This window comes from Chelonia mydas, chromosome 23 (assembly GCF_015237465.2).
Source record: "Chelonia mydas isolate rCheMyd1 chromosome 23, rCheMyd1.pri.v2, whole genome shotgun sequence".
Taxonomy (NCBI): domain Eukaryota; kingdom Metazoa; phylum Chordata; order Testudines; family Cheloniidae; genus Chelonia; species Chelonia mydas.
This window is the reverse complement of record NC_051263.2, coordinates 15867124-15893432: the sequence shown is the minus strand read 5'-3', so window position 1 is coordinate 15893432 and position 26309 is coordinate 15867124. Positions and strand designations below refer to the sequence as shown.

At 55.6% G+C, this 26309-nt stretch overlaps 1 protein-coding gene across 1 annotated transcript in view; it reads right to left on the bottom strand.

Annotated features, from left to right (window-relative positions):
• LOC119564877 (immunoglobulin superfamily member 1-like) overlaps nt 1-26309 on the bottom strand; it is a 967916-nt gene that overhangs the window by 768674 nt on the left and 172933 nt on the right. Inside the window, exon 11 of the mRNA XM_043534610.1 lies at nt 12916-13206. Within this exon, the coding sequence (XP_043390545.1) occupies nt 12916-13206 (291 nt within the window). The remainder of the gene's footprint in view (nt 1-12915; nt 13207-26309) is intronic.

Below are 26309 nucleotides of genomic sequence, written 5' to 3'. Positions count from 1 at the left end.
CTCCTGGAGTCAGGGGCAGCTCTACCAATTTTGCCACACCAAGCAGTCGCTGCAGAATTGCCGCCGAGCCTGGAAGAGCAGCGGAGCTGCCGCCCTCACTCCCCACTGGGCCCCTGGGCCGGGGTTTGGGGACAGAGCTTCTCCGGTCTTGGGGCTGCAGTTGCGGGGTGTCACAGAGTCCCCGGGCGATGCTCTGGAACTGCTCCCTACAAAGCCAGGCAGGACTCTGGGGAAGTCTCCTCTCTGGGAGCAGCCTGTCTGCAGGACACACAGCTCACCCGGCTTCCACCTTCCTGGGTCTGACCTCGGAGCATTCAGCCTCCTCTGCCCCTCCGAGCGCTTCCCACAGCGAGCCCGCCCAGGCGGGGTCCTCTGGGCTTTGTCCCTTTCGGGGCTAGGAGGGCACCAGATTCCTTTATTCTCCAACCCTTTAGCTCTCACCTTGCAGCGAGGAAGGGCCAGGCCCTCAGGTGCCAGGAAACAGGGTGTCGGCCATTCTCTGTGTCCAGACCCCTGCACACACCTGCCCTCTAGGGCTCTGCAAGGATCATACACCCTTACCAGACCACCTAGATACTTAAGAACTGCATAGGGGAAACTGAGGCACCCCCACACTATTCAGAGGAAACATTAAGAACTGTCCTGCTTCGTCACATCTCTCCCTCCTTCGAGATCGAACTGAGCGGGGTCACTTTACCTGGTGACCTGGGGAAGTTCGAAGCCACCAACATTCCCATGGATGACCCAGCATCTCTCCCATTCCTTGGTGGGAGTTACACCAGGCCCTTCCAGTTTCACACCCTCCCTTAGGTCGGGGGTGGTCGATAGCACTCGCAGTCCGCATGTGGGAAGGTTTATGTGGCCCGTGCCCTTTGGCCACCCCAAAACCCCAGGGGGTCAAACTGGGATTGGGTCTTCTCCCAGCGCTCCAGTCTGGAGGGCTGCAATTTGGGCTCTCTTGGTTAAGAGCCCCCATCTTGACCTGGGCCATATACTGTTTACTTATAGAATTAGCATGGAGACATTCCTCTCTCAACAACCTTGTCTCCCCAACAAGCTGGCCAAACACAGCCACTTGGTTAGACGACTGTGTAACTTTCTTAACAGCTTTCACTTCATCTGAGACCTTCTCAAAGCTCTCCACGCTGGATCTTTCAACAAGAAAGTCAGTGGATCCATTCACAACAGAAAATTTCTGGCTGTTAAGAACTGAAACTTTCTTGATTAAATCACTTTCACACCCCTCAGTTGCAGTAAACTGCTTGCAAAGACTCCAGGAGGATTCCTTTCCCTAGGGCTTTTCTATGCAACAATTCACCCTTCACAGAAATTTTGCTCTTACCCTCTTTACCTAGAGCTTGCTCAAGAGGAACACTGTCCTGAGCAACAACAGACTCTTTCCGGGTCTCACTTACAGCCCCTTTCAGGCAAACTGACAGACTTCCTAGATAAGAGGTCAGAAGCATTCTCCTTCCCTTTGCCACACACAATTTCAGGAATCTTTTCCTTCTTGCTACAGGTTTGAGGCACTACCCTCAACCATCACAGGCTGAAAGGCCCCTTCTGTCTGCTCCACAGACAAAGAAGAGCCAGACACACTTTCTCCTTTACCAGACACACAGCTTGGGATCTCATTCCCCTTGTCCGAGCACACAAGGCTGGTCACAGACAACTGCTTGGAGACTGGGGTAGCTCCCTCCATAGGCAAGTCAATACCCCTGACAGACACAGGCACATTTCCTTCACTGTCCCCATTCTCCACACAGACATATAGGTTGGGGTCAGGAGTGGGAGCCTGTCCACCACCCCACCCATCCGCTGACGGAGGGACAGCAATTTAGTCTTGAGGTTCCCTGCGGAACTGGCCCCCCGGGGTCTATCCCCACTCACCCCTGGGAGGTCCCCTAGGCCTCTCCGCTCCCCCACCACTAGTTCATGCTGCTGCTGCTTCTGCAGCTCTTTCTCGGGCTCTCGCTGCCTCTCACAGTCCTCTTGCTCTCTCGGACTCAGCTCCAATCCCGTCCATCTCCGATCCCCCGATGGGGAACCCGATCGTGAAGACCCCCGTCTGGTCGGGGACAGGAGTCTTGGGGATGCCTGGCTCCCACTCCAGCTGCTCCCAGATCCTGTTCTTAAGAATCTGTTCCTTAGAGCGGTCATCCTCCTCCAGCTGCATGATTAACTTTCTTTCTGCACAGGGTTACAATGTCCTTCTTAAGAAGACGGTGACAGGCCGTCACTCTACTCTTCCCAAGTTGTTGTGGACTCACAGGCCTGTGTGCTCTCAGCTCCCCACAGTTTCCAGGGAGAACCCCTAGTGCACCAGCCCTTCTCGAGGTCACCACCTCTTTGCCAGTGTCGAGCTGCAGACTCCTCCGCCCCTGGGACTGCTCGCTGCAATCCCCCGGGGGACCCTGTTACTGCAAAAGTCCTTTCCTCTGGTCACACACTCCCAGGGGTTAACCCCCCGCCCCCGAAACTGTCTCTCTCTGAATCTTCAGCACACCTGGTCCCCGTCAATCCCCGTTCGTTTTACTGCTCCCCAGTCACTTACTGCAGGAAGCGCCGTCCACGGGGTGCAGTAGATTCCACCTCTGCCACCAGTTGTCACGAAGTCCCTGGGCGATGCTCTGGAACTGCTCCCCATGAAGCCAGGCAGGACTCTGGGGAAGTCGCCTTTCTGTGAGCAGCCTGTCTGCAGGACACACAGCTCACACGGCTTCCACCTTCCTGGGTCTGACCTCGGAGCATTCAGCATCCTCTGCCCCTCCGTGCACTTCCCACAACAAGTCCACCCAGGCGGGGTCCTGGGGAAGCAAGAGGAGGGTCCTGCACAGTCAGACTTGACTCTCAGCCAGTCAGTAAAACAGAGGTTTATTAGACAACAGGAACATGGTCTAAAACAGAGCTTGCAGGTGCAGAGAACAGGACCCCTCAGCTGAGTCCACTTTGGGGGGCAGGGAGCCAGACAACGATGTCTGCACTTCACTCCAGGTCCCAGCCAGCCCCAAACTGAAACTCCCTCCAGCCCCTCCTCCTCCTCTGGGCTTTGTCCCTTTCCCGGGCCAGGAAGTCACCTGATTCCTTTGTTCTCCAACCCTTTAGCTCTCACCTTGCAGGGGGGAAGGGCCCAGGCCATCAGTTACCAGGAAACAGGGTGTTGGCCATTCTCTGTGTCCAGACCCTTACACACACCTGCCCTCTAGGTCTCTGCAACGATCATACACCCTTATCCCACCACCTAGACACTTAAGAACTGCATAGGGGAAACTGAGGCACCCCCACACTATTCAGAGGAAACATTAAGAAGAGTCCCACTTCGTCACAGTCCCCTAGGAGGCAGCTGCCATTTCCACCCCTCGGCAGCTTCCCCTCTTACTGACCCCCTCCTACTCCTGCCCCCTCAGTCCTGGATCCCCCACTTTCTTTCACCTCAGTGTCCTGCCCCCACAACACCCCACACCCCCCTCTGCCCCAGAGAGGGAGGTCGGGGTGTGTGAGGGGATAGGAGATGGGGATAGGGCAGAACAGGGTAGGGTACAGGGGCATGAGAGTACACAAGGGTGGGAAAGGGACATGGGACAGGGGGCAAAATTGGGGGGATGGGGACCTGATGGGGGGGACGTGAGGGAACTACAGAATGGGGGGTGGGACTCTCACGGAGCCCCCGGGCGATGCTCTGGAACTGCTCCCCACGAAGCCAGGCAGGACTCTGGGGAAATCTCCTTTCTGTGAGCAGACTGTCTTCAGGACACACAGCTCACACAGCTTCTACCTTCCTCAGTCTGACCTCGGAGCATTCAGCATCCTCTGCCCCTCCGTGCCCTTCCCACAGCGAGTCCACCCAGGCGGCGTCCTGGGGAAGCCAGAGGGTCCTGCCCCCCGACTCTGCAGTCAGACGTGACTCTCAGCCCTGGTCTCCACTAGGAGTTGAGGTTGAATTCACCAGTGTTAAATAGATTTAAACCTGCACCCATCCACATGACAAAGACCTTTTTTCAACTTAAAGGGCTCTTAAAATTGATTTCTTTACTCCACCCCTGACAAGGGGATTAGCACTGTAACCGGTCTTGCCTGGTTGAAATTGCAGTAGTGTGGATGCAATTCAACGTTATTGGCCTCTGGGAGCTGTCCCAGAGTGTTCCATTGTGACTGCTCTGGACAGCACTCTCAACTCAGATGCACTGGCCAGGTAGACAGGAAAAGGCCCGTGAACTTTTGGATCCATTTGGCCAGCATGACAAGCTGCAGGTGAGTGCAGAGTTCATCAGCAGAGGTGACCATGATGGAGTCCCAGAATCGCAAAAGAGCTCCAGCATGGACCGAACGGGAGGTACGGGATCTGATGGCTGTATGGGGAGAGGAATCCCTGCTATCAGAACTCCGTTCCAGTTTTCGAAATGCCAAAACATTTGTCAAAATCTCCCAGGGCATGAAGGACAGAGGCCATAACAGGGACCCGAAGCAGTGCCGCGTGAAACTTAAGGAGCTGAGGCAAGCCTACCAGAAAACCAGAGAGGCAAACGGCCGCTCCGGGTTAGAGCCCCAAACATGTCGTTTCTATGATGAGCTTCATGCCATTTTAGGGGGTTCAGCCACCACTACCCCAGCTTTGTGCTTTGACTCCGTCAAATGAGAGGGAGGCTACACGGAAGCAGGTTTTGGGGACGAGGAAGATGATGATGGTGAGGTTGTATATAGCTCACAGCAAGAAAGCAGAGAAACCGGTTTTCCCGACAGCCAGGAACTGTTTCTCACCCTGGACCTGGAGCCAGTACCCCCCGAACCCACCCAAGGCTGGTTCCTGGACCCACCAGGTGGAGAAGGGACCTCTGGTGAGTGTACCTTTTTAAATAGTGTACCTGGTTTAAAAGCAAGTGTGTTTAATAATTAATTTGCCCTGGCATTTCGCAGCCAGTACAGCTACTGGAAAAGTCTATTAATGTGTCTGGGGATGGAGTGGAAATCCTCCAGGGACATCTCCAAAAAGGGCTCCTGGATGTACTCCCAAAGCCTTTGCAAAAGGTTTCTGGGGAGGGCAGCCTTATTTCCTCCACCATGGTAGGACACTTTACCATGCCAGACCAGTAGCGCGTAGTTGGGAATCATTGCAGAAGAAGGCATTGCAGTGTATGTTTGCTGGCGTTCAAACAACATCCTTTCTTTATCTCTTTATCAGGAGAGTGATATCATTCATGGTCACCTGATTGAAATAGGGTGCTTTTCTTAAAGGGACATTCAGAGGTGTCCTTTCCTGCTGGGCTTTTTGGCTGTGGCTGAACAGAAATGTTCCCCGCTGTTAGCCACGTGGTGGGGAGAGGGGTTAGCCACGCGGTGGGGGGAGGCAAAATGTGACCTTGTAACGAAAGCACACGTGTTCTATGTATGTAATGTTAACAACAAGGTTTACCTTGAAAGAGTGTACCCATTGTTCTATAAAATGTGTCTTTTTAAATACCACTCTCCCTTTTTTTTTCTCCACCAGCTGCATGTGCTTCAAGGATCACAGGATCTTCTCCTTCCCAGAGGCTAGCAAAGATAAGAAGTTGAAAAAAATGCACTCGCGATGAAATGTTCTCTGACCTCATGCTGTCCTCCCACACTGAAAGAGCACAGACGAATGCGTGGAGGCAGACAATGTCAGAGTGCAGGAAAGCACAAAAAGACCAGGAGGACAGGTGGCGGGCTGAAGAGAGTAAGTGGCAGGCTGAAGAGAGGGCTGAAGCTGAAAGGTGGCGGCAGCGTGATGAGAGGAGGCAGGATTCAATGCTGAGGCTGCTGGAGGATCAAACTAATATGCTCCAGCGTATGGTTGAGCTGCAGGAAAGGCAGCAGGAGCACAGACCGCCGCTACAGCCCCTCTGTAACCAACCACCCTCCTCCCCAAGTTCCATAGCCTCCTCACCCAGACGCCCAAGAAAGCGGTGGGGGGGCCTCCGGCCACCCAGCTACTCCACCCAAGAGGATTGCCCAAGCAACAGAAGACTGGCATTCAATAAGTTTTAAAGTTTTAAAGTGCTGTGTGGCCTTGTCCTTCCCTCCTCCGCCACCCCACCCGGGACTTCCCTCCTCCACCACCCCTCCCGGGCTACCTTATTATCCAACTATTTATCCCCCTATTTGTGTGATGAATTAATAAAGAATGCATGAATGTGAAGCAACAATGACTTTATTGCCTCTGCAAGCAATGATTGAAGGGAAGAGGGGAGGGAAGTAGAGTGAATGAAGGGGCGGGGGGTTTCATCAAGGAGAAACAAAGAGAACTTTCACACTGTAGCCTGGCCAGTCATGAAACTGGTTTTCAAAGCTTCTCTGATGCATACCGCACCCTCCTGTGCTCTTCTAACCTCCCTGGTGTCTGGCTGTGCATAAGCAGCGGCCAGGTGATTTGCCTCAACCTTCCACCCCACCATAAACGTGTCCCCCTTACTCTCAGAGATATTGTGGAGCACACAGCAAACAGTAATAACAGTGGGAATATTGACAGGTTTCAGAGTAACAGCCGTGTTAGTCTGTATTCGTAAAAAGAAAAGGAGTACTTGTGGCACCTTAGAGACTAACCAGTTTATTTGAGCATGAGCTTTCGTGAGCTACAGCTCACTTCATCGGATGCATAGCATATCGTGGAAACATCGTGGGAATATTGGTTTCGCTGAGGTCTAAGCGAGTCAGTAAACTGCACCAGCGTGCCTTTAAACGTCCAAATGCACATTCTACCACCATTCTGCACTTGCTCAGCCTGTAGTTGAACAGCTCCTGACTGCTGTCCAGGCTGCCTGTGTATGGCTTCATGAGCCATGGCATTAAGGGGTAGGCTGGGTCCCCAAGGATAACTATAGGCATTTCAACATCCCCAATGGTTATTTTCTGGTCTGGAAAGAAAGTCCCTTCCTGCAGCTTTTGAAACAGACCAGAGTTCCTGAAGATGCGAGAGTCATGTACCTTTCCCGGCCATCCCACGTTGATGTTGGTGAAACGTCCCTTGTGATCCACCAGTGCTTGCAGCACTATTGAAAAGTACCCCTTGTGGTTTATGTACTCGCTGGCTTGGTGCTTCGGTGCCAAGATAGGGATATGGGTTCTGTCTATGGCCCCACCACAGTTAGGGAATCCCATTGCAGCAAAGCCATCCACTATGACCTGCACATTTCCCAGGGTCACTACCCTTGATATCAGCAGATCTTTGATTGCGTTGCCTACTTGCATCACAGCAGCCCCCACGGTAGATTTGCCTACTCCAAATTGATTCCCGACTGACCGGTAGCTGTCTGCGGTTGCAAGCTTCCACAGGGCTATTGCCACTCCCTTCTCAGCTGTGAGGGCTGCTCTCATCTTGGTATTCTGGAGCTTCAGGGCAGGGGAAAGCAAGGCACAAAGTTCCATGAAAGTGCCCTTACGCATGTGAAAGTTTCACAGCCACTGGGAATCGTCCCAGACCTGCAACGCTATGCGATCCCACCAGTCTGAGCTTGTTTCCCGGGCCCAGAATCGGTGTTCCACGGCATGAACCTGCCCCATTAGCACCATGATGCACAGATTGCCAGGGCCCGTGCTTTGAGAGAAGTCTGTGTCCATGTCCTCATCACTCTCATCACCGTGCTTACGTCGCCTCCTCACTCGGTTTCGGTTTGGCACGTTCTGGTGCTGCATATACTGCTGGATAATGCGCGTGGTGTTTAATGTGCTCCTAATTGCCAAAGTGATCTGAGCGGGCTCCATGTTTGCCGTGCTGTGGCGTCTGCACAGGTAACTCAGGAAAAAAGGCGCGAAACGATTGTCTGCTGTTGCTTTCACGGAGAGAGAGAGGGAAGTGGGGGGTCTGACGACATGTGCCCAGAATCACCCGCGATAATGTTTTTTGCCCCATCAGGCACTGGGATCTCAACCCAGAATTCCAGTGGGCGGCGGAGACTGCGGGAACTGTGGGATGGCTACCCACAGTGCAACGCTCCGGAAGTCGACGCGAGCCTCGGTACTGTGGAAGCGCTCCGCCCAGTTTATGCACTTAATGCACTTAGAGCATTTTGTGTGGGGACACACACACTCGACTATATAAAAACGATTTCTAAAAAACGACTTCTATAAATTCGACCTAATTACATAGTGTAAACATACCCTTTGCCAGCCAGTAAAACAGAGGTTTATTAGACGACAGGAACATGGTCTAACACAGAGCTTGTAGGTACAGAGAACTGGACCCCTCAGCAGGGTCCATTTTGGGGGGCAGTGAACCAGACATCCCCGTCTGCACTTCACTCTATGTCTCCAGCCAGCCCCAACCGACTCACCCTCCAGCCCCTACTCCTCTGGGCTTTGTCCCTTTCCCTGGATGGGAGGGCACCTGATTCCTTTGTTCTCCAACCCCTTTATCTCTCACCTTGCAGGGGGGAAGGACCCAGGCCATCAGTTGCCAGGAGACAGAGTGTCGGCCATTTATGTTCATTGGCCCTTTGCTCTGCTACAATTACACCCCCTTATCCCATCACCTAGAGACTTAAGAAATGCATAGGGGAAACTGAGGCACTCCTATAGTATTCAGAGGAAACATTAAGAACAGTCCCACTTCATAGAATATCAGGGTTGGAAGGGACCTCAGGAGGTCATCTAGTCCAACCCTCTGCTCAAAGCAGGACCAATCACCAAATAAATCATCCCAGCCAGGGTTTTGTCAAGCCTGACCTTAAAAACTTCTAAGGAAGGAGATTTTTATCAATCAATATTCATGGTGGAAAAGGAGTTTCTATTTTCCTTATACTGCGTCTATCTATCTGTGGGCTTGGGCTTCTCATTTCCCCAAGATAATAAAAAGAGTGCCCACCTGAGTGCTGAGACACAGGTTGATGAATCCAGACCTTGTAGTACACACCTAGAGTGCAACATTGCACATGGCTGTGTCACACTTCCATTGAAAGTTACCTTAGTTGCAGCCTAAGTAATCTGAGACCATCTATTTGTATAATTTGAAAATATAGTTTTCCTTCTTTTATTCTAAAATTTTATTTTAAAAATTGTCTTAAGTCAACTTAAAATCTCTAAAATAACTGGCTGACTATGCCTTTTTTATTGCTTAGCAAATTCTGGAGTTCTGTACAGCATCACAGACCCTTCTGCAGCTTCGCCCCGAGTCAGGGTGTGAACCCCGGCATCCTGCCCAACGGACGACCTTCCCCAGAGGAGCTGCAACCCGGCGCCAGGCGAGGGGTCCCTGTATAACCAGCACCCCACCACAGATGGGGCTGCATCCCTGCGTTGGACGAGGGGTCCCTGTATAACCAGCCCACGCACCCCACCCCATCTCGCCCAGGTGTTACACACATTCACAGCAGGGGCCCAGGAGGGCTGGTTTGTGGTTCTGTGTTTATTACAAAGCTGGAGATTAACAGGATGCAAAATAACATAGACAGCCTCAGCACATCCTCTCCCCCTCCCGGTGCTAAGCCCCCCACACCGGCCCTACATGTGGGTCTGGACGGGGCAGGGGGCCAGCAGCTCGATGGGATGGGGCAGTAGTGGGGGGAGGGCAGCGTCTCCCCTAAATCTTCTTAGAAGCAGAGTTCTCTGGGACTGGCGCTGCAGGGGGGGGTGAGTCTGTCCTCCCCTGGGGCCAGGTGCCCCATGGCTGCAGGGGGCTCTCATTGCGGGGCCCCCCGGGGCTTGTTGATTGCGGCGTACAAGCTGGGCTGGGCAGACTCAGGGGCAGGGGCCGGTTTCCCCCGCGTGGCCTGCAGCACCTGGACGTCCAGCTCGGCGTAGGTGAGTCCCTGGGCACCGGGGTCGGGCTCCTGGGTCAGGGAGGGGAGAGAGTCACTGGGGTGTGTGCGAGTGTGTGTGTGAATCTACCAACACCCCAACACACACACACAGCACAGGGTACACACACACACACACACACATAAGCCCACCACTCTCCTACCAGCCTCACCCCCACCCCAAGCCACTGAGTGTGCCAGGACAGGTGTATTTGTGGGGGGGGGTCCTGTGAGGGGGCTGCTGGGGCCCATGTGGGGCAAGGTTGCTGGGTCAGGCCCCATGGGGGAACAGGGGACACTTACCAGGGTCTGTGGCTCTTTTCCCTCGTCGATAGAGGAGTCTGCGGAACAGAGACACTCGCTGAGCTGCACCCCCGGCTGGCCCACAGCAGGACCCCACACCCAGCTCCGACCCCCCACATCCATCACGGGGGGTCAGAGCCTGGCAGAGCCACCCCTTCCCCGCCCCACACCATGGGCCAGGGTCATTAGCCCCGAGTTATAGAGAGGAAAACTGAGTCACAAAGATGTCGAGGGGGTTACAGAAGGCGCGGGGGGGGGGGGTGGGAGTCAGAAGGCCTGGGTTCTCGCCCTGGCTCAGGAGGAGAGTGGGGTCTAGCTAGTGGTTAGAGCAGGGGGCTGGGAGCCAGGAGTGGACGGGGAACTAGAGCGGGAAGGGAGGGTGGCCCCAGGGAGCTCCTGGGAGTCCAACACTCTCAGCTGACACCAGCTACCTCTGGGACCCCCTCCTTAGTCCCGCCCAGCAGCAGCTGGAAATCAGACCCTGCCCCATATGGGTGGAGCCCCCACAAGCCCCGTCCCTCCCTGGGGTCCTGCCCCACCCTGGTACCCCCTTGGGTGTGTTACTCACAGACGGGGTCTTGCTGAGCCGATGCCTTTAATGCCCCCATAGGGCAGGTGCTAAAAGAGAAAATCCCCTTGTAAATGTCATATCCCCCCACCCGCGGAGAGATTCCCCAACACACCCAGAGAGCCCCCCATCCTGCCTCGCACTGAACCCAGTTCCCTAGAACCCAGGACTCCGGGTCACCCCCCAACACACACACCCACACCTCCCTGCTGTAACCACTAGACCCCACTGCCCTCCCAGACGAAGGAGAGAACCCAGGAGCCCTGTGACCCCGGCAGGTCGATTGGGAGGGGGAGGAGCCGGGTTCCTACCTGCTGGGTCTCGGTGCAGCTCCTTTTCCTGCAGAGGGACACAAACCAGAATCCCCCGTGAGCAGATCGGGATCCCCCGGTCCCAGCACAGGGCAGCAGGGGTGGGGGGCAGCACAACACTGTAGCATGCGCCAGGGGCGGGGCAGATTAACTCGGGGGGGCTTTTCCTGTCCCTAATCCTCCCTCCTTAGTGACTTGCTATAACAAACTTGACACATAAGTCGGCTCCCCTGGCACCCCATGTACCAGAGAGGCACGGTGTCGGTGGCTCTTTATAAAGGGACCCCTCGCCCGGTGCTGAGATGCAGCCACCTCTGGGGTGGGGCAAGGGGACTGGTTATATGGGGACCCCTCAGCCTGTGCTGAGATGCAGCCCCTTTGGGGTGGGACCGATGTGTGTGTACAGGGATAACCCATGCAGTAGAACCCCCTGCTGAGCCCCCACCCCACTCCTTGGCTTTCCCGGCACCGTCCCCCATCCAAGCCGTAACGCCATCCCGCCCTGCTTAGCGGCAGGTTGAACCCTTTCCTCGCTGGGTGGGGCACTTACTGGCTCGGGTTTTTCGAAAGCAGAGGAAGGACACCAAGAGGAGGAGGAGGAGGAGGAGGAGGCCGGCGGCTGCCGCGCTTGCCCCGGCGATGATGCGGCTGATCAGACACGGAGGTGCTGGGAAACAGCAGCAGGCCGTGAGTGCCTGGAGAGGCTGGTCTGTTCCCCCCCGGCCCCTCCCACCCCAGGCAGCACCCAAGGGGCTGGGATACCGCAGGGCACAGCCAGGAGAAAATTCTATGGGGAGGATGTTGGGGGACTCCAGGGTATCAAGTGGGGTCAGATCAAGCAAGATTTGGGGGATTTGTAGTGCTAGGGGGCACTGGGCTGCAGTGTGCTGGGGGCTTAGTAGGGGGTGTTCACCCCATTGGTCAGAGCTGGGCCCATTGCCCCAGCATGGCACTGGGGGCGCTGTCTGATGCAGCCTGGCCGTCATTTCTAAGGCATTTCACCCCCTTCCTCATGGCCACACTGACTCAACGGGCCCATCTAGCCTGGTATCCCGCCTCCCATGCTGGCTGCCCCTGGCAGCCTCACAGGGACCTCCAGGGCACCACCCCCATGGCCACTGATGGGCCCAGCTGCCCCCAGAGGGGGCCTCAGGCTGCCCTGTTAGCGGGGCGGGTTCGTGTCTGAGCAGGAGGCTTTGCTCCCCTCCCAAATCCATCGGCGGGGGGGGAGTCACTGCTCCTGAGAACAGCCTCCATCCCTCCCCCTGGGCAACCACTGGGGGAAGCTGCCCCATAATCTGTGACTCAAGAGATTCTCCCCTGGTCCCACACTGGACTCACTCCCCACTGCACCCCTGGGCCGGGGTGGGGGGACAGAGTTCTCCGGTCTTGGGCCCACAGTGGACGGGGGCAGAAAGTAGCAAATGGGTTGCGGGGCTGCAGTGGGGGGACGGAATGGGGCGGGACTGGGGAAGGGGGAGAAAGGGGTGGGGCTGTGGGCGGGGCTGCAGGCCGAGGAGGCGAGACAGGAGAGGGAGGGGAGGGAAAAGGTGGGAAGAGACTCCCCCTTGCTCTGGCCCAGGTCCCTAGGAAACCTTAATCCAACTCTGCCCGTGACTCAGCATCGATCGTTACTGTCAGTCCCGGGGAGGGGGGTTTGTGGCTGGGGACGGAGCTGGCTGGGCAGCCCCTGGGCCCTGATTCCTCTGTGCATCCCCAGTGCGGGGGCAGCCGGGGGAGCATCCCCTTGGAAAGGCCCCTGCTCTGCAGCTCCCACAGGGGGCAGGGATGCCCTGTCCCTCAGCTGTGAACCTCCAGGAGCTGCTGTTCCCCCTGCCTTGGGAACCCCCCAGTGACACTGTCCCCGCTCCCTGTCCACGGGAGTCCCAGGGCTCGGGGCAAAGCCTGGCTCTGAGCATCCCATCTGGGTGCCGACCTTCTGAGGGTCCGGCTGGGAGCGGGGACGTGGAGCCGGGCCCCTCACCTGCTACCACCAGCTGCACGGGGTCGCTGGGGTCCGAGGAGTTGAAGGGCTCTGATCGGGGCCGGTAGCTGCAGCTGTAGTTCCCTCCGTGCTGCCGGCCCACGGTGGGGATGTGGAACTCGGCCCCGTCCCCAGCAGGGTCCATGTGTCGCGGCGGGTTCAGGTCTCCAGCCTTGTGCAGGAAGAACCTCACGTCCTGGCGCTGCCCCTGACACCGGATGGTGACGTCTGCCCCTGGGGCGGTGACCCCAGTGGGGCTCAGAGAGATGGAGGGTCTGGGTAAGCTGGGATCTGCACACAGGAGACAGGCTGTGAGAGCCAGACCTGGGCACCCACCCAGCCCCGGCCTCCAGCTGCAGAAGAGAAGAGTGAGGGGGGATTTGATAGCAGCCTTCAACTCCCTGAAGGGGGGCTCCAAAGAGGATGGAGCTGGGCTGTTCTCAGTGGGGGCAGATGACAGAACAAGGAGCGATGGTCTCAGGTTGCAGTGGGGGAGGTCTCGTTTGGATATTAGGAAACACTATTGTGACTGTGCCCCCATAAGGCTTTATGAAAATATACTTGTCAATGTATATATGTGTGAAGAAGTGGGACTGTTCTTAATGTTTTCTCTGAATTGTGTGGGGGCGCCTAAGTTTCCCCTAGGCAGTTCTTAAGTATCTAGGGGGTGGGATAAGGGTGTATGATCATTGCAGAGCCCTAGAGGGCAGGTGTGTGCAGGGGTCTGGACACAGAGAATGGCCGACACCCTGTTTCCAGGCACCTGATGGCCTGGGCCCTTCCCCCCTGCAAGGTGAGAGCTAAAAGGTTGGAGAACAAAGGAATCAAGTGCCCTCCTGCCCCTGGAAAGGGACAAAGCCCAGAGGAGGAGGGGCTGGGAGGGGGGATTTCAGTTTGGGGCTTGCTGGAGACATGGAGAGAAGGGCAGACGTGGTTGTCTGGCTCACTGCCCCCGAAAATGGACCCAGCTGAGGGGTCCAGTTCTCTGCACCTACAAGATCTGTTTTAGACCATGTTCCTGTCGTCTAATAAACCTTCTGTTTTACTGGCTGGCTGAGAGTTACGTCTGACTGCGAAGTTAGGGTGCAGAACCCTCTGGCTTCCCCAGGACCCCACCTGGGCGGACTCGCTGTGGGAAGCGCATGGAGGGGCAGAGTAAGCTGAATGCTCCGAGGTCAGACCCAGGAAGGTGGAAGCCGTGTCAGCTGTGTGTCCTGCAGACAGGCTGCTCACAGAAAGGCGACTGCCCCAGAGTCCTGACTGGCTTCATGGGGAGCAGTTCCAGAGCATCCTCTGCCCCTCCATGCGCTTCCCACAGCGAACATATCTCTTTCAAGGTTATCACCTACTGAATCTATTCATCCTATTTGTATCCATGTGTCATTATCGTATTCGAAGTTATGAGTATTGGCTGCGTTCTTGTTTGATTCTGAGTAGGTTTTAGTGAAGCAGTTGGTCAGCTTCCTGAGAAAGGACTGTTCTCAGTAAGTGCCCAATCAAGAAGCCCTGAAGCCAACAATGAACTTGGAGATGCCAGTCCACATCTGGGCTTTCCCAGGAATGTGGCATGGCTGGTAAGGAACTCAGTCCTGCATGGACATGTGACTTGCCCAGGTGACTCCAAAACTCCATTTTGTAGCTGGACTTTGCATAGGAGAGAGGAGGGGGTCTCCACCCACAAGAGAAAGTCTATTTAAACCTCTGGATGACACCTCCATTTTGTCTTCACCTGGCTAAAGAGAGAGCCTCTCCGCCCCCAAAGATACCTGAAAGAAACTGGAACAAAGGACAGTAACTACAGGGGATGTGAGTGATAGCTGGACCCAGACTAGAAGGGGATTTGTCTGTAAAAGGAAGCTTACTGGAACTGGTGAGGTTTTTATCTGTATTCAGTTTGATTAGACATAATCATGCGTGTTTTGTTTTATTTTGCTTGGTAATTCACTTTGTTCTGTCTGTTACTACTTGGAACCACTTAAATCCTACTTTCTGTATTTAATAAAATCACTTTTTACTTATTAATTAAGCCACAGTATGTATTAATACCTGGGGGATGGGGTTGCAAACAGCTGTGCATATCTTTCGATCAGTGTTATAGAGGGCGAACAATTTATGAGTTTACCCTGTATAAGCTTTATACAGAGTAAAACAAACTTATTTGGGGTTTAGACCCGACTGGGAGTTGGGCATCTGAGTGTTATAGACAGGAACACTTCTGTAAGCTGCTCTCAGTTAAGCTTGTAGCTTGTGGGACGTGGTTCAGACCTGGGTCTGTGTTTCTGGCCGGCAAGCACGTCTGGCGCAGCCAGGCAGGATTCTGGAGTCCCAAGCTGGCAAGGAGGGCAGGGGCAGAAGTAGTCTTGGCACATCAGTTGGGAGCCTCAAGGCGGTTTCTGTGATCCAACCCGTAACAACTATTTCACTAGGAGGGCGGTGAGGCACTGGAATGGTTCCCTAGGGAGGTGGTGGAATCTCCATCCTTAGAGGTTTTTAAGGCCCGGCTTGACAAAGCCCTGGCTGGGATGATTTAGTTGGCGTTGGTCCTGCTTTGAGCAGGGGGTTGGAGAAGATGACCTCCTGAGGTCTCTTCCAACCCTAATCTTCGATGATTCCCCGTCTGGCCCTGGCATGGGCAGATCCAGGGGCTCCCTAGCAGAGATTCTCTCCCAGATTCCAGAGTCCCCCTGACCCAGAAACCTGGCCCTGTGACCTGGGCTCCCAGTCCCATACACATGGAGCCATAGCTGCCTAGTTCTTGGGGTTCTGATACGTCGTGTGTGGCCCCTGCCTCATTCACTGCATCCCCCCTTTCCCCTCCCCCCGAGCACAGGGCGACTCAGAGGCTGCTCTCTGGATCCTGGCACTATAGGGCCTGAGCCCCACACAGGAAGGAAGTCAGCCCCCTGGGAGGCAGCGAGGTATCTTTATCCCCATTCTACAGGGGCAAACTGAGTCACAGTCAGATTCACTTTCCTTCCTGAGCTCCCAGGGGCAGGGACCGTCTCTTCACTCTGTGTTTATGCAGCGCCGGGCACAAAGGGGCCCTGACCATGGCAGGGGCATTACATGCTCCCCCAACACAAGGGATCCAGTGCTATTGAGGCCAGTGTTTGCAGAGGTCTCCACTAACTGTGCGTGTCTCCGTTTGTGGGCGGTCGGTCTGAGATCCCCCAAGATTGAGGCCCCCCGACAGAGAAGGACACTTTTGAAAACCGCGATGTGCTCCCATCACACAGATTCTGTGGCCTCGCCAGGAGAACAGAGGGGAGGGGATCACGGGATTAAATAGCGACTCACGGTTCCTACGCACAAGGGGCAGCGTTAAAGTCACCTCCCTGCCCCAAGTCCCCAGGGGCTGCTGCTCCCCCCTGGCTGGGGAACCCCCCAGTGACTCCATCCCCGCTCCCCGGCTGGGCATCCCCACTGCGGGGTCAGGGCTCAGGGCAGAGCCTGGCTCTGAGCGTCCCATTAGGACCGAGCAGCCGTGAGGGTCGGGCTGGGGGTGGGGCTGGGAACGGGGACAGCGAGCAGCTCCCCTCACCTCTCACCACCAGCTCCACGGGGTCGCTGGGGGGCGATGCGGCGGCTGACCCCGATCTGTTCTGATAGGAGCAGCTGTAGTTCCCCCTGTCCTCCCAGCTCACGTTGCTGATGGGAAACACAGCCTCAAACCCCTTCGAAGCCATGGGTGGGAAATGGCGTCCCTCTTTATTCAGCACAAACCGCATGCCCCGGTGCTGCCCCCGACACCAGACGGCCACGGCTCCCCCCAGGGAGACCCCTCCGCTGGGGCTGAGGGAGATGCTGGGTTTGGAGTAGCTGGGCTCTGCAGGGGGAAGCAGACAGGCCGTTAGACACAGGCCCCGTCACCCAGTCCTGGGGCCCGTCCTCACCAAGCAGCCTCAGTGGGGGGTCAGACCTGGGGGCCTGGGGACGGGCTCCTGGATGCCTTTCCACAGGGACCCAGAGTTTCCTCCGAGCCCTGGGCTAACAGCATGAGACACGGAGCAACCCCAGCCCCTGGGGGCCCAAAGCTCTGCTCCCAAGTGGGTGACACACCAGTCCAGTCTCTAGGGGTCCATTCACGCCCTGGCTTCTCTGCTGGGAGGGGGCTGGGAGCCAGGACTCCTGGGTTCTGTCCCTGGCTCTGGGAGGGGCTTGGGGTCTAGGCAGGAGAGCAGGAGGATGTGGGCCATTACTTCGGGGTCTGTCCCTGGCTCTGGGAGGGGAGTGGGCTCTAGTGGGGAGAGCAGGGAGGATGGGGGCCAGGACTCCTGGGTTCTGTGAACATGTAACGGGTCTGTTGTCCCCTTACTGACATTCACTCAGGGAGTTTTGGTTGCTCGCTCCCAGCACCAAGGGGAAGGGTTGATGGGAATCCAGGACCCTGAGACCGACAGTCCCCAGGAACAATGGGGAGAGGCCAACGCTCCAGGTGAGCCTGATTGCCAGGGCCAGCGGGCTAGTCAGGAATCCAGGGGGTCCCGTCCTCTGGGTGAGCTGGAGTTGCCTGGGGCAGACAGAGGGGGGCCGAGCTAAGGAGAAAGCAGGGGCCCGAGCTGAGCTGGGAGCACCCAGAGCCAGGCCAGCCAGAGGGGCCAGAACAGCAGCCCGGGGAGGAGGTCCGTGCTGGGAGCAGAGTCAAAGCAGCAGCCCACAGAGCAGCCCTGTCCTGGGAGCGGAGCTGCAGCCACCGGAGCCCCAGACACGCTGGCTGTGATGTCCCCGGGCCACAGAGCGGGGTGACGGGTTTTCCTTTCACCTTCCCCATTTTTTTCCTTATTTTTCAAAATTGATTCTTGTGTAAGAAATTGTCCGTAATGATCAGGGGGTCAGGGAAGCGTCCAGCGCAGAGAGAGCACCCGGGACAGGGGACACCCTCGCCCCTTCCTGAAGTGACCACAACAAGGTTGGGGGTCGAGCCCCCCGGGAATCTGGGGCCCAGCCTTGCCAGGGTTACGAGGACTCTGCCACATGGGAGGGAGGAAGGGGAGCCCTCCAGGTCAGGCAGGCCGCTGGGTAAAGGGAGGGGGAGTGAGAACTCAGATCCTTTCGCTAGCCAATCCCACCGGGGTGGGTATAAGCCAGGAAAGTTCCCCACAATAGCGGGACCATTCCCCGGCTTACACACAGCACCACCCCTGACTTGTAGGGGACTGTGCAAGTCTCTACTATCCACTGAGGTTTATAATCTTCAGCTCCGCCCGTCACCCCCTAACTGATGTGTTACCTGGGAAAGGCCTCCCTGCACTGCAGCTCCCGCTGGGGGCAGGGATCCCCCCTCCCTCAGTCCTGAATGTCCAGTGGCTGCTTCTCCCCCCGGCTGGGGAACCCCCCAGTGACTCTGTCCCCTCTGCTGGGCTCAGGGCAGAGCCTGGCTCTGAGCGTCCCATCAGTGCAGAGACCCACCTTTCCCCAGGCCTTGGGATCGCAGGGTGGGCGGCTGTGAGTGCAGGGGAGGGAGGTGTTGGGGCAGGGGATGATCTGGGGGGATTCTTCCCCACGGCTGCACTGACCGTGAACGTTTCGGTTACCCCGAGGGGATCTAGAGCCCACGATGGGCCCTGTTAGGGTTTGTATGAGCTGAAATAAATCCACATTCCCCCCCCTCAATCTTCCCAGCCTGGGGGGGCAGGACAATGAACCAGTGGATGGTTCCCATCTGCTTTCTCAGACCCTGGCAGCCAAGGTTGGCTCCTCGTTACTCCCTGGTGGGGCGGGGCAGAGAAGAACTGGGACGGGTCTGAGCGCCCAGGGGGAGTTTGTGTTGAGTTTTGGGTAAGGTTCAGGACTCAGATCCCCTCCCCCATCCTTGATGTTACTGTTCTCCCCCCAGACTGATACTCACCTCCCCACGCCCCGCTGTGCCCGGCCAGCCAGCAGCCTGGAGAGGAGACGGCTCGTTAGTGACCAGATCCCAGAGCAACTGGATCCCGCACCCTGGTCTCATTTCCACCCCACCCCACCCCGCCATGGGCACACGCCCTGGTCTCAGATCCCTCCGCACATGAACACACGCCCTGGCTGTCTCTGATACTTACCGAGGAAGAGGACGGTGAGAGCAGACGCCATGATGGGGCAGTGGGGGGCCCCTCAGGGCTGCCACCAACACCCCAGTGCTGAGCTCCACTGAGCCTGAGGCCCGAGTGCGAGCGGAATGAGGAACTGCGCCGGGGGCTGCAGCCCCAGGAAGCCCGTGATGCGCTCGGCCCCTTTCTTCCCCATCAGCTGGTTTCTCTGCAATCTCCAGCCCAAATCTACCGTGGTCAGAGCAAAGCCAGCTCCCTGCAACACCCAGCAAACCACATCCCCTCCTGCAGCTGCCTGGTCCCACGCCACCCACCAGCACCCCCCAGCCCCACATGGGAGTTGCCCAGTCCGCGGACCAGCTGAGAACAGGGGAATCTCAGGAGGTGTTAAGAGGTGTCCAGGCTGCCCTGAGCTTTTCCAACAGGCCCGTCTAGCCTCCCTGGAGCAGCAGCTCAGAGCAGAGGAGGGCTTCTACACCCCCACACAGTGCCCCCCACAAAGAAACCCTCTCCCAAGGCGCGGGAAAGAGATTCCTTCCTGACCCAGCTGGGCCCACCCCCAGCCCTGGAGCATGAGTGTGGAGGCACCTGGCCAACCTCCTTCTCAGGTACCATCGCTGCACACGCCGTTCTTAGCTGAGTGATGTGGCACAGAGACACAACAGGGGGGTTTGAGGGGGGTGGGGGTTGTGGTTTCTGGTCCCCGTGAGCAGGGGAGGGAGGGGTAAATGTAGATCCTGAGTTGATAAAGAAGGAGTGGATAAATCTGGGAAAGGGGAAGTCTGGCCAGAGCCGGCGCTTGCTTCCTGTTCCTGCTACTGCCAGTGAAATTCCATTAAAACCTGATGCCCGGCACCTACCCTGTTCTATACCCCGGCTCTGGAAGGGGAATGGGGTCTAGTGATTGGGGGATGGGGGTGGCTGGGAGCCAGGACTCCTGGGTTCTCTCCTGGCTCTGGTTGGGGGGGTGTGGTCTAGTGCTAAGAGAAAAGGACACAGATTTGAGCCACCCTCTAGAGGTGAAAGACCCCGTGTCCCTTCCCGATCCCATACCCGGGGCAGTGGGTCTGCGCATCTCAGGGCCCAGGGCAGACCTCACCTCAAGATGCTGCAAAAGGGACACGGGGGGTGGGAGGGAGCCAACCCGCCCCCCCAGAAAGGGGAGGGGGCAAGTTAACAGGGACAGAGCTCAAGAGAATCTCCCCTCCCCCACCCCCAGCGGATGCCCAATCTCTGGCTCCCCAGCTTGTTTACCCTTCACCCCACACCCCCGACATTCACGCTTTGGGATCCTCAGCCACCTGGCCTGTATCCTCGCCCCTGTACATGTCCCACCATTCCGTGTCCCCTCATGTCCCTGTCTCCATCTTTCTGCCCCCTGGCCTGTGTCCCTGTGACGAAGTGGGACTGTTCTTAATGTTTCCTCTCAATACTGTAGGGGTGCCTCAGTTTCCCCTATGCATTTCTCAAGTCTCTAGGTGGTGGGATAAGGGGGTGTAATTGTTGCAGAGCAAAGGGTCAGTGTATATAAATGGCTGACAGTCTGTCTCCTGGCAAGTGATGGCCTGGGCCCTTCCCCCCTGCAAGGTGAGAGATAAAGGGTTGGAGAACAAAGGAATCAGGTACCCTCCTGGCCCTGGAAAGGGACAAAGCCCAGAGGAGGAGGGGCTGGAAGGAGTTTCAGTTTGGGGCTGGCTGGAGACATGGAGTGAAGGGCAGACGTGGTTGTCTGGCTCACTGCCCCCCAAAATGGACCCAGCTGAGTGGTCCGGTTCTCTGCACTTACAAGCTCTGTTTTAGACCATGTTCCTGTCGTCTAATAAAACTCTGTTTTACTGGCTGGCTAAGGGTATGTCTACACAATGAAATTAGGTCGAATTTATAGAAGTTGGTTTTTGGAAATCGTTTTTATATAGTCGAGTGTGTGCGTCCCCACACAAAATGCTCTAAGTTCATTAACTCTATTAACTGGGCAGAGCGCTTCCACAATACCGAGGCTCGCGTCGACTTCCGGAGCATTGCACTGTGGGTAGCCATCCCACAGTTCCCGCAGTCTCTGCCACCCATTGGAATTCTGGGTTGAGATCCCAGTGCCTGATGGGGCAAAAAACATTGTCGCGGGTGGTTCTGGGCACATGTCGTCAGGCCCCCCCCTTCCCTCCCTCCCTCCGTGGAAGCAATGGCAGACAATCGTTTCGCGCCTTTTTTCGTGAGTTACCTGTGTAGATGTCATACCACGGCAAGCATGGAGCCCGCTCAGCTCACTGTCACCCTACGTCTCCTGGGTGCTGGCAGACGCGGGACTGCATTGCTACACAGCTGCAGCTCATTGCCTTGTGGCAGCAGACGGTGCATAGGCCTGATAACCATCGTCCTCATGTCCTAGGAGCTCTTGGCCACCTTGGTAAGGTTGGTCAGGAGCTCCTGGGCAGACATGGCCACAGGGACTGAAATAGGAGTGACTCGAGCAGGTCTTACTCTTCAGTCCTGCCGGCAGCACTATTGCACCGTCTTCTGCCGAGCAGCCAGGAGATGAGGATGGCTAGCCGTCCTACTGCACCGTCTTCTGCCAGCCAAAGATGTAGAAGATAGATGGAGTGGATCAAAACAAGAAATAGACCAGATTTGTTTTGTATTCTTTTGCTCCCCTCTCCCTCCGTGAAATCAACGGCCAATGATTGTTTCAGTGAGCTCTGTCAGGGGCACCTGGAAAAGTTTAATAGAGATTCTGTCCTACCCAGAATACCAGGGGGAGAGATAGCTCAGTGGGTTAAGCATTGGCCTGCTAAATCCAGGGATTTGAGTTCAATCCTTGAGGGGGACGTTCTGTTTGACAGTGTTTTTGTTTCTCCTTGGTGTAAAGCCACCCCCTTTGTTGATTTTAATTCCCTATAAGACAACCCTGTAAGCCATGTCGTCAGTCGCCCCTCCCTCCGTCAGGGCAACAGCAGACAATGGTTCCACATTGTTGGGGACACTGGGGCATGGCCACTAGGTAACTCGAGGGGATGGAAGACCACGAGTGTCGATGAAGCCCCTTTGCACTAGGCCCAGGTGTCCTTGCCCCCCACCCCCCCGCCTGGAGGCACTCGCAGCAGTTATGCTGAGGATCTGCAACAATATGTTGCAGAGTCAGACTGCCTGAAACTAAACAAGGCCAAACAGGGCAGATATGGAAGAACAATGCTGAATAAAGCAGCTTTATGTATGGTTTAACAAATGATACAGAGAACAAGGGAACTAGCTGGGAACTGGATTGGCTGGCTATATGGATACCTAGGGCAGCTTGCTATTGGATAAGTATGCTGAAGAAAGGATGTATAAAAGCCTGTGTAACTTCCTGCTCTGGGTGCAGGATTTGAGATTCTATTCTCCCTGTACCTTGTTTACAGCTGCAAATAAACTTTTCTGCTTCTCCACCCCGTTGTGATTATTGGGTGACACACACCGCGTAACGAACCCCTGCTGTTGTTTTGCTTCTCGGCACTGGGTGCCGGCAGCAACGTCTTTTTGCCATGCGGACGCCACACCACGGCAAGCATGGAGCCCGCTCAGATCACTTTGGCAATTAGGAGCACATTAAACACCACGCGCATTATCCAGCAATATATGCAGCACCAGAACCTGCCAAAGTGAAAGCAGGCGAGGAGGCGACGTCAGTGCGATGACGAGAGTGATGAGGACATGGACACAGACTTCTCTCAAAGCACGGGCCCTGGCAATGTGGGCATCATGGTGCTAATGGGGCAGGTTCATGCCGTGGAACACCGATTCTGGAACCGGGAAACAAGCTCAGACTGGTGGGACCGCATAGCGTTGCAGGTCTGGGACGATTCCCAGCGGCTGTGAAACTTTCACATGCATAAGGGCACTTTCATGGAACTTTGTGCCTTGCTTTCCCCTGCCCTGAAGCGCCAGAATACCAAGATGAGAGCAGCCCTCACAGCTGAGAAGCGAGTGGCAATAGCCCTGTGGAAGCTTGCAACCGCAGACAGCTACCGGTCAGTCGGGAATCAATTTGGAGTGGACAAATCTACTGTTGGGGCTGCTGTGATGCAAGTAGGCAACGCAATCAAAGATCTGCTGATATCAAGGGTAGTGACCCTGGGAAATGTGCAGGTCATAGTGGATGGCTTTGCTGCAATGGGATTCCCTAACTGTGGTGGGGCCATAGACAGAACCCATATCCCTATCTTGGCACCGAAGCACCAAGCCAGCGAGTACATAAACCACAAGGGGTACTTTTCAATAGTGCTTCAAGCCCTGGTGGATCACAAAGGATGTTTCAGCAAGATCAACGTGGGATGGCCAGGAAAGGTACATGACGCTCGCATCTTCAGGAACTCTGGTCTGTTTCAAAAGCTGCAGGAAGGAACTTTCTTCCCAGACCAGAAAATAACCCTTAGGGATGTTGAAATGCCTATAGTTATCCTTGGGGACCCAGCCTACCCCTTAACGCCATGGCTCATGAAGCCACACACACGCAGCCTGGACAGCAGTCAGGAGTTGTTCAGCTACAGGCTGAGCAAGTGCAGAATGGTGGTAGAATGTGCATTTGGACGTTTAAAAGCACGCTGGTGCAGTTTACTGACTCAGTTAGACCTCAGCGAAACCAATATTCCCATTGTTATTACTGCTTGCTGTGCGCTCCACAATATCTCTGAGAGTAAGGGGGAGATGTTTATGGTGGGGTGGGAGGTTGAGGCAAATCGCCTGGCCACTGCTTACGCACAGCCAGACACCAGGGCTGTTAGAAGAGCACGGGAGGGCGCCGTGCACATCAGAGAAGCTTTGAAAACCAGTTTCATGACTGGCCAGGCTACGGTGTGAAAGTTCTGTTTGTTTCTCCTTGATGAAACCCGCCCCCCCCCCCCCTTTGGTTCACTCTACTTCCCTGTAAGCTAACCACCCTCCCCTTCCCCCTTCGATCACCACTTGCAGAGGTAATAAAGTCATTGTTGCTTCACATCCATGCATTCTTTATTAATTCATCACACAAATAGGGGGATAACTGCCAAGATAACCTGGGAGGGGTGATGGAGGAGGGAAGGACTAGGCCACACAGCACTTTAAAACTTATTGAATGCCAGCCTTCTGTTGCTTGGGCAATCCTCTGGGGTGGAGTGGCTGGGTGGCCGGAGGCCCCCCCACCGCGTTCTTGGGCGTCTGGGTGACGAGGCTATGGAACTTGGGGAGCAGGGCGGTTGGTTACACAGGGGCTGTAGCGGCGGTCTGTGCTCCATATTTGCTTGATCCTCCAGCAGCTTCAGCATTGAATCCTGCCTCCTCTCATCACGCTGCCGCCACCTTTCAGCTTCAGCCCTCTCTTCAGCCTGCCACTTACTCTCTTCAGCCCGCCACCTCTCCTCCCCATCATTTTGTGCTTTCCTGCACTATGACATTGTCTGCCTCCACGCATTCGTCTGTGCTCTGTCAGTGTGGGAGGACAGCATGAGGTCAGAGAACATTTCATCGCGAGTGCGTTTTTTTCGCCTTCTAATCTTCACTAGCCTCTGGGAAGGAGAAGATCCTGTGATCCTTGAAACACATGCAGCTGGTGGAGAAAAAAAAAGGAGAGTGGTATTTAAAAAGACACATTTTTCAGAACAATGGGTACACTCTTTCACGGTTGCTGTTAACATTACATACATAGCACATGTGCTTTCGTTACAAGGTCGCATTTTGCCTCCCCCCACCGTGTGGCTAACCCCTCTCCCCACCGCATGGCTAACAGCGGGGAACATTTCTGTTCAGCCACAGGCAAACAGCCCAGCAGGAACGGCCACCTCTGAATGTCCCCTGAAGAAAAGCACCCTATTTCAACCAGGTGACCATGAATGATGTCACTCTCCTGAGGATAACACAGAGAGATAAAGAAAGGATGTTGTTTGAACTCCAGCAAACATACACTGCAATGCTTTGTTCCACAGTGATTCCCGACTACGTGCTACTGGTCTGGCATGGTAAAGTGTCCTACCACGGTGGAGGAAATAAGGCTGCTCTCCCCAGAAACCTTTTGCAAAGGCTTTGGGAGTACATCCAGGAGCGCTTTATGGAGATGTCCCTGGAGGATTTCCGCTCCATCCCCAGACACATTAATAGACTTTTCCAGTAGCTGTACTGGCCGCGAATGCCAGGGAAAATGAATCATTAAACACACTTGCTTTTAAAGCATGTACACTATTTAAAAAGGTAGACTCACCAGAGGTCCTTCTCCGCCTGGCGAGTCCGGGAGGCAGCCTTGAGTGGGTTTGGGGGGTACTGGCTCTAGGTCCAGGGTGAGAAACAGTTCCCGGCTGTTGGGAAAACCGGTTTCTCTGCTTTCTTGCTGTGAGCTATCTACAACCTCATCATCATCTTCCTCGTCCCCAAAACCTGCTTCCGTGTTGCCTCCCTCCCCATTGACGGAGTCAAAGCACACAGCCGGGGTAGTGGTGGCTGAACCCCCTAAAATGGCATGAACCTCATCATAGAAATGGCATGTTTGGGGCTCTGACCCGGAGCGGCCGTTTGCCTCTCTGGTTTTCTGGTAGGCTTGCCTCAGCTCCTTAAGTTTCACACGGCACTGCTTCGGGTCCCTGTTATGGCCTCTGTCCTTCATGCCCTGGGAGATTTTGACAAATGTTTTGGCATTTCAAAAACTGGAACGGAGTTCTGATAGCACGGATTCCTCTCCCCATACAGCCATCAGATCCCGTACCTCCCGTTCGGTCCATGCTTGAGCTCTTTTGCGATTCTGGGACTCCATCATGGTCACCTCTGCTGATGAGCTCTGCACTCACCTGCAGCTTGCCACGCTGGCCAAACAGGAAATGAGACTCAAAAGCTTGCGGGTCTTTTCCTGTCTACCTGGCCAGTGCATCTGAGTTGAGAGTGCTATCCAGAGCGGTCACAATGGAGCACTCTGGGATACCTCCTGGAGGCCAATCCTGTCGAATTGCGTCCACACTACCCCAATTTCGACCCAGCAAGGCCAATTTCAGCGCTAATCCCCTTGTCAGGGGTGGAGTAAAGAAATCGGTTTTAAGAATCCTTTAAGTCAAGAAAAAGGGCTTCGTCATGTGGACGGGTGCAGGGTTAAATCGATTTAATGCTGCTAAATTCAACCTCAGCTCCTAGTGTAGACCAGGTCTGAGAGTCACTTCTGACTGCAAAGTTGGGGGGCAGGACCCCGCCTGGGCAGACCCGCTGTGGGAAGGGCACGGAGGGGCAGAGGATGCTGAATGCTCCGAGGTCAGGCCCAGGAAGGTGGAAGCCGTGTGAGCTTCTTGCCCTGAAGACAGGCTGCTCACACAGAGACTTCCCCAGAGTCCTGCCTGGCTTCGTGGGGAGCAGTTCCAGAGCATCGCCCGGGGACTCCGTGAC